Source organism: Coffea arabica, chromosome 10c (assembly GCF_036785885.1).
Source record: "Coffea arabica cultivar ET-39 chromosome 10c, Coffea Arabica ET-39 HiFi, whole genome shotgun sequence".
Classification (NCBI taxonomy): domain Eukaryota; kingdom Viridiplantae; phylum Streptophyta; class Magnoliopsida; order Gentianales; family Rubiaceae; genus Coffea; species Coffea arabica.
Window position 1 is genome coordinate 14,196,362 of NC_092329.1, and position 8,546 is coordinate 14,204,907.

General features: G+C 36.4%; 1 protein-coding gene across 1 annotated transcript; it reads left to right on the forward strand.

Moving 5' to 3' along the window:
- The first annotated feature begins 3,342 nt into the window (after nucleotides 1-3,342).
- LOC140015813 (uncharacterized) lies at nucleotides 3,343-5,596 on the forward strand. The gene is made up of 3 exons (XM_072068636.1): nucleotides 3,343-3,744; nucleotides 3,825-4,920; nucleotides 5,460-5,596. The coding sequence occupies exons 1-3, from the start codon at nucleotides 3,343-3,345 to the stop codon at nucleotides 5,594-5,596; spliced, it is 1,635 nt and encodes a 544-aa protein (XP_071924737.1).
- The last annotated feature ends 2,950 nt before the right edge of the window (nucleotides 5,597-8,546 follow it).

An 8,546-nucleotide genomic window follows, 5' to 3' on the forward strand; every position in this document is an offset into this window, starting at 1 on the left:
TCCAATCGTTCAATATACGAGTACTCCACTACAATCTCTGCATTATCCTATGACATAGGTTTTTGTATCACAAACTTTGCACACCCTCTAGGTACATAGACACCCCAAAATCAAACTCTTGAATCCAGGTACCTAATACCATTTGTTAGCTCAACAAAAGGCACAACAGAAGTAACATTAAAATCTTACAAATGAAAAACAATAAGAAAGGTATGGGAGGAAACATATTATTCTGTTTTAGTTCACTAATTTCCCTCAACTTCAAACGTTAGGATTCCAAGTTCTTAAATAGAGAAACATAACCACAAATTATATTCTAATTATAATACCAAAATATGATTCAACCTGTTTCCTAAATCAAGTTTGACACCAATTCTAATCTAGTTACCAGATAAAAAAATATAAATATAAAACTACTAAACTTCTAAATAGGCTTGGTTTAATTTTTGTCAACACACCTCATGTTGAATTTCTGGCTACAATTTCAAAAGAATGATTAGTAAAGTTACTATAGTATTATATATGTATACTAGGGGGTTGTTCCCGCATTGTGCGTAGGTATTGGTGCCTGTGAAATGAAATAGTAATCGAAAAAACATTCCTAAACATGAATAAAAGGGGTTCGGATGTCATAAGTAGAAATTTAAGCACACAATATTAATATAGCAGTTTTGTGCAGCTATAGATATTGCTTATGTTTTACTGCTTTGCATTTGATCTGATCTAAATACGGCTGAAACTTCATAGTAATCTTCACAAGTCTTTATTTGTAGGTAATATGTAGATAATAAGCAGCATAAGATAGCTCTGATTCTTTCTTTAGTTACGATGTTTCTTAGCCAGTCTTCCGGCAGCTGCATCTGGGCGGCGAATTTCATAGATTGTGGGAAAAGAATACTAATATGTAAGTTATCAATATAGATGCAATTGCATGTTTACCATAAAATAAGATCAATATTAACAAACAATTCCATATAAGGAATAATAATAGCTTATAATAACACATAATATGATACATTAAAGTTGTCTTAAGTCTTAATAATGGCTACTTGATTCATTCAACTAAAATTGTTTTAGGGGAAATTGCCAATTTAGTCCCTAAACATTTTCACTAACGCCAATTTGATCCCTAAAAATTTTTAACCGTGAAATTAGTCCTCAAAGTAAAATACATACGCCAATTTAGGACTTGTCTCTTATTGAAGTAGACGGCGGTCCATTCAGGGGCATTTTGGGCAATTCATGCCAAGATGATTTTAATGCTTGGATACAAAATTAATTTGCGTCCAACACTGTCCGAAATTAGGAAAGCTTCGTGTGAGAGTGTGTGTGAAACCGATTTAGGGCATTTTGTTGCCGACTGAATTTTGCATCAGTGCAGTTGAATCTGATGATGGAAAGCGACTTCGACAAAGGGAAAATGCTAAAGACGGAACAATTGGGACCACCTAAGAGTGCTGGAGCTAAATCCAGTGAAATGGTAGCGGGAAAGTTTGGTAAGTCGAAACTTATTGTGAATCTGTTGTGATGAATATGGGATTGATGTCTGGGGTGGGGTCAGGAATGTGGATTGATGTTGCTTTTTCGATTTTTCTTTAGCTCGTGTGGTCCCTTTGTTGACAAAACTGCATTACATTGTTGCTTTCATGGTACTTTTCTTTAGCTCATGTGGTCCCTTTGTTAGCTCATGTAGTACTTTTCTTTACTGCGGCGGTTCACACTTTGTTGGAATGTTACTTTTTTCGATTTTTCTTTAGTTTATGTGGTCCCTTTGTTGGCAAAAATACATTATATTGTTGCTTCTATGGTACTGGAAATAGGGACAAAATAAAGGTTGAGCACGTGAAAAATAATTAATAAAAAAATTTTTGTCTTTATGTGAAAAAAAGAAACAGGACACAGATTGGATTATTTTACGCTGAAAATATTTCATGATGGGGTATATTTTGGACCACCAGAAGAAAAGTATATCGGGGGCAGTGTGGAATCTTTTGAGGGTATTCTTACAAATGGAGTGAGTTTGAAAAGTCTCTCTGCATTCTGTATTTTGCTTAGATATGAAGGTAATGTAAAAATGTATTATAGAGTAGTTGGCAGAGAAAACGAATTTAAATTTTGCAAAATAGATAGTGAAGATGATGTTGCAGATATGGCTGCCATAGGGAGCGAAATTGGTGATGTTGAACTATATTTGGTACAAGAATTTCATATCAGGTTGTTGGAGAGTAAATTAGACAGGTGTAATGTTGGTGCGGCTGAGTCTAGTGTGTCAAAAGAGGATTGTTGTTATGTTGACATAACCTTCGATGACTGCACTACCTTTGAAGATACTACAGTGCCAATTGAAGTTATTGAGGAAGAAGATAACTGTATTGTTGATGATGATGAAGAATTAAAGTCTACTAATGCTGAAAGTTTTCATGATAGTAATTATGACTTTAGCAAAGATGAAAATGATGTGATTTTCCAGAAAACTGTTGCTAGTACTGAAAAAGAGGTAAAAACTGATTTAAAAATAGGAGAAACACTTGCTGGTGGAGAGACTCAAGGTAGTAAAAATAATGCCACAAAATCAAGTGTTGATGCACTAGGAAAAACAGCAGCATGCAAACAAGAAAGTAACAAAAATGAGGCTGATCAGAAAAGAGGAGAAACACTTGCTGATGGAGAGACAAATGGTAATCAAAATAATGCCACAAAACCAACTGCTGATGCACTAAGAAAAACAACAGCATGTAAAGAAGAAAGTTGCAAAAAAGGGGTTTCTAAGGATGACTGGAATCTATATGGTAGAGATCCCATTGTAGTGTATGAAGACAGCCACAATGAACACTGAGGATCTAAATAGCTGCTGTGAGTCCTCGGATGAAGACAGTTTAAGAATGAGGAAGCCAAGATATATCAGGTTTAGGCCTGAAATTGACATGGCAGAACCAAAATTCTATGCTGGGTTGTTATTCGATGATAAACAAATCTTCAAGAGAGCAATTGATTACTATGGTGTGAAATGGGAAAAAAATTTTCAATGGAAAAAAAATGATATTAGAAGAATGAGGGCTAATTGCAAGGCTGCAAATTGCAGCTGGTTCATTTATGCTTCTAAAGAGACTAATAGTGATGCATTTGTCATACGAACCATGGGACCATCTTGTCATTGTGGTAGGACATTTTATCACAAACGGGCCAATTCTGGTTTCTTAAGTAGACATTACACGGAATTCCTTAGGCTAAATAAGAAGGTGACAATTGCACAATTCATGGAAAAAGTTTACCTTGAACTCAATGTCAACATCACTAAGCACTAGGCAAGTAAGATTTTCATGAAGGCCAAGTCGTTGATTCATGGTAGTTACAATAACCAATACAGAAAAGCTGTGGGACTATTGTGATGAACTACTTACATGTAATCCCGGGACAACAATGCATATGGAGACCATACTTGACGAAAGCAGTGGTAAGGAGAGATTTTTAAGATTATATATATGCTTTGAAGCATTGAAAAGAGGGTTCAAAGCTGGTTGTAAACATGTGATTAGGGTGGATGGTTATCACCTGAGGGGTCCACACCTCGGAATGTTGTTAACAGCAATCGGTATTGATACAAATGACTGCATTTACCCTGTTGCTTATGCCGTGGTGGAGGTCGAAAATAAAAATTCTTGGAAGTGCTTCATAGAATTCTTGAAGTATGATTTGTCAATTTCTGAACAGAAGAGCTGGACTATCATCAGTGATAGGCAAAAGGTAACATTGTGCTGCTTATGCTTGCTGGATTTTTTTTTGTGTCAATGAATCGTCTTTGGCTTATTTGTCTACACTTGCAGGGTTTAGGATCTGCTATTGAAGAAATGGTTCCAGGAGTAGAGCATAGACATTGTGTACGACACCTACACAACAACATAAAGAAGTTGCACCTTGGACAGTCCATTAAGAATAGATTTTGGGCGTGTGCACGATCATCCTATATGAGGAGATTTGAATCTGAAATGAAAATTTTAAGAGAGTATGATGGCAATGCTCACAGGTGGCTGCTAGACAACACTAGTCCAAAACACTGGTCAAGATCACACTTTAGAGAAGTAGCAAAGTGTGATATTCTATTGAATAACTTATGTGAGAGTTTCAACTCAGTCATCGTAGAGGCCAGAGAAAAACCAATTCTTGGTATGCTTGAGAACATTAGAGTTTATCTCATGGAGAGATTAAGGACAATAAGAGAATGGTTGAAGAAACGGACTAATGACATTTACCCAAAAATTCAGAACAAGTTGGAAAAGGCAAAAATTGAGTGTGCTGCCAATATTGCTCGACAGTCAGATGACAAAAGATTTGAAGTCCAACACATCTATGGGAGAACCTATGTGGTAGACCTAGACAAGTGTACGTGTACTTGTAGAAAGTGGGAGCTCACATGCTTGCCTTGTTGCCATGCCATTGCATGCATTTCACTTGCCGGTGGCAAACCAGAGGACTATGTGCACAAGTGTTATTCAAGGGAGGCATACTTGGCTGCATATGAACCTGCTATTGCTCCAATAAGTGGTCCAAATGCATGGAAATGCTCGACCAAGGAACCTATACTGCCACCTAACAAAGTGAGACTTCCTGGAAAGCCTAAGCAAGTAAGGCGAAGGGAATCGGATGAACCTCGAAAATGCAGTAATAGAGTTACAAAGCTGTCAAAAACAGGAGTATGTCTACTGAGTTACTCAAACTGCCATGAAAAAGGACACACTAAAAGAAAATGCCCCCGACTTATACCACCGGAGCAGTTAACTACACATGGTAGAAGTAGGGGGCCATCTGTCAACAGTAATAGGTGCAGAAATTGTCAAGAGTTGGGTCACAATAGAAGAACGTGCCCAAAAATCCACAACAGTGAGCAAAGATATGCAAATGAGATAAATACTTCAACATCTGGTTTGTTATTCCTACCAAACACCTACACTATTTTGAGTAATATTAAGTCTCTTTGCTAATGTTTTCTCTAAACAAAGGGGTTACGTCCTACTGTGGCTAATCAACATCATGCTTGGCAAGGCTTTCCCGTTGAAAAACAAGCTACTGGAGCTGCAGGACATAGTTACTCCATAATCAAATTACAACTCGCATGTTAATTGTATCTATATAGCCACTGATGATTATTATTTTCCCTTGTAGCTCCCTGTACATGAACTGAAGTTCAAGAACCAGCTGAAACAATAGAGTTGACATCTTCGGCTCCTAGTGAAGTTCCTGAACAAAAGACAAAGACTGTAAAATGTAGAATTTGTCGAACTCCAGGACATAACAGGAAAACATGTCCTACATATCAAGCACAATCTTGGAGAATACGGAAGGCATCTATGGATGCTTATGGCCCATATGTTGAGTCAATTGGGAAAAAACGTAGAGAAAAACAGAGGGTTAGTTTATGAGATTGTTAATTGTTTCTACTTTGCATGTTTTCTTTATAACAGCACACTTATACTTGCATATTTATGCGGCACACAGGCTCATAGATAATCCAGACGAGAAGAATGAACCCAGAACTGAAAACCATCTAGCTGGTTATGATGAAGGCCAAGTATCTATAGTAGCTCACATTCAAAGTTGATCAATATATTAGTTGAAGAATATAGGGATTGAAGGCAGTTTTCGGAGCCTACTTATGTATTTTGGCTGACAATATTTGGCTAAACCTTGTTTGTGAGCCTACTTATGGAATATGTATCCTAGTTCCCAAGTTAAATCATATTAGTTGGAACATTTAGTTTGTGATACCCTAACTTTTGGGATACTATTGTTGTTTAGTCTCCAAGAGGATATTACAATTTCTTTATTTAAGACATTGTTTTATTTTAAAATGAGAAACCCTAAATTCTAGAAACCTTAAAGTCTAAACAAAAATCCTAGTTTACTTGTGACTAATCGGTTTTCTTAAATCTCTCATTTTGAATCGAAACCCTAATTGTACTGGAATTGTAAAATCCCTCATATTTTCTTAAAATTTCTTTTTATTTGGCATTTATTTCCTTATAATAGCTATACTACTCATTTACATCTCCAATGTTTGGAATAAAGAATAGAATTAAGTGTTTTTCCTTTTGCATTCATCGTTAAGGTAAACTAAGATTTTTACGCCTATCCGTAGTGTGACTACCCGATACGGAGAGTGGATCAAATTGGTGATTAAGAGTGAGTTTTAGATGATATTAAGTATGTGATTAGAAGTGATAATAATAAGTTAGTGAATTATAAGTGAAAACCCTAGTATACGCGATTTAAGGAAAATCGGCTCGAACCGACGGGTACCATTCATTACCGATTGAACCCACCATTTTACCACCATTTTTATCAAGCTAATCTCATTGATATTAGAGCTTAAATATCACCTCTAAAGCTGATCAAGAGGACCGAAATATTTGACCCAAAAAGCCAAGGAAAAGGAAAAAATTTTGAGGAAGATCTTGGAGTGACACTTGGCAAACATCTAACTATCTTTGACCCAACCTAAGACCAACCTTATTAACTTTCCTTAGCCTTCATTCTTCTTCATTTCTCATACCTCTTAGCCGAAACTTGAAGGAACAAAAAGAGAGAAAAAACTCCATTTATATCTTAGAGTTTAGCTTCATTTGAGTGAAAATCAAGAAACTAAACCGATCAAATCTTCCTTTGAGCGCTTAGGTAGTTGTGTGTTGGTAAAAGTTTGGAAGGGAAAGCTAGGGTTACTCTTGGAAGCAGCTTTAGTAAGGTAATAATGCTGGTTTACCGTTTTCTTACTTTTAATCTTGTTTAAGTTGGTATAGCACCTTAAATTTTTTGTTAATGATAGTTATTTCAATGGTTTGGATGGATATGGTGCATGTTCTTGAGTTAAGGTTGAGGTTTTCAACTGTATTTCTTGTTGGGTAGATGGTATATGATGGTTATAATCTGGTATAAAAGGTTGTGGTAGTGATTTAAGCAAGAAATGAAGAGATTTCCCTTTGAAACCCCAAATTTCAGATTTCAGTTTTTCACCTCCCCTGTTCTGACCGGTTCTGTTTGACTAGGTTAGAGACTGAATTAGGCTTAGCATAAAACATGAAAGTTGTAGGGAATGATGTTTTATAGTTTTCTATAAAATTTCATCTCAATCCGAGCATTGTATCTCATTAAAAGATAGAAATACCCCTGACTGCCATAGGTAGAGCTTCATGGACAGTTTGGACATTTCACCAATCTAATCACGTCTGTTCACCCTGATCCGTACTGAATTATCATTTGGCCAAAACATATAAGTTGTAGTTCTATGTCTTAGCTTTCCAACGGCACTGAAAACCCCTTAATCGGACTTCGGTAGCCTGAGTTATTGTCGGTTGTACATAGTGCGGTTAACTAGCCCGAATGTGAGATTCTGGTTCTGTAATTTGAAATTTTGACCTAGATACACCACGAATTGGACTGAGTGGTCTTCATCAAAGTTGTAGGCCTTTGTCTTAGCTTCAAAATGGTATAAATTTCATGCCAATCCGATGAGTGTATTTTCGGTTGTGTCTGTTCCGCTAAACGACGTCAAATCTGTCTTTTGATTTATGATATAAACTTCATTTCCGAACATTTTCCTAACTTGATTTTGTACTTGTATGATTTTGAGTCTATTGAACGGCTATTGAAATGAGATTATTTTATGTGTGACTTTGGGACTGATTGAGGAAAAGAATGAAGTCATAAAGGGTTGGAAAATAGGTATATACAAAGGGCGTGCTGCCCAAATTTACGCTTGAGGGCTAGGTAGATATACTTGCGATTTGCGAAGGATTTGAGAACGAATACCACTTGAATCATCTAGGATAATTGCATCTTCTTTTATCGAGATATCTAAATTAGAACTTGGCCTACGTTGTACCCTTGAAAAATGAAAGTAATAATCAATAGAATTACATTTTTCTCGTTCTTTCAACTCCAATGGAAGTTCTAAAGTTTTAACCGCTTTCTTACTGAAACTAAACGAGCGAGCATAAATTTTTCGAGATTTGATAAGTATCTTGAATACTACTTAAACGTGTTGCATTTATTTGATTTCTTGAAGCGAAACTCCTATGTTTCAAACTCTAGAGAGTTTTACATTCGTCAATGATATTTTATCACAGATTTGGACTCCAACCAAGGAGTTGGATCTGAACGTGACTTTTGAGAGACACTAGATCTTTGATGGGTGCTTCCAAATACTTGATTAAATTGGACACTGGTTTTCAATACTTGATCAACATAATCGAATGATATGTGATTGGTATGATCGGGCAAGGGTATACTTTATCGCACTTGCCCTAGTGTGATATGTACTTGTTTATTATTGCAATTGATTTGAGATACTTGTGCGTGACTTGTAAGTATTGAGCGGCAGTATGTACCACACTCGATTCGAGTGGGAGGTACCTCTCATTCCCGTCTCCATACTTTTATCTTGATTCAGTCGATTGGAGTGTTATCTCATCGACTTTTTGGGGACCCAAACCCCATTGGCTAGTTAATCGAGTTGAGCCAGCAAAGGCTTGGTCGATTAGATAACGAACCATAGG

Bases quoted from the DNA above. Each gene is read 5' to 3' on its own strand.
- LOC140015813 (XM_072068636.1), top strand. From the start codon at position 3,343: ATGGTAGTTACAATAACCAATACAGAAAAGCTGTGGGACTATTGTGAT. The intron at 3,745-3,824 runs GTAACATTGTGC...CTACACTTGCAG, and splicing joins TCATCAGTGATAGGCAAAAG to GGTTTAGGATCTGCTATTGA. The intron at 4,921-5,459 runs GTTTGTTATTCC...TCTTTATAACAG, and splicing joins GATAAATACTTCAACATCTG to CACACTTATACTTGCATATT.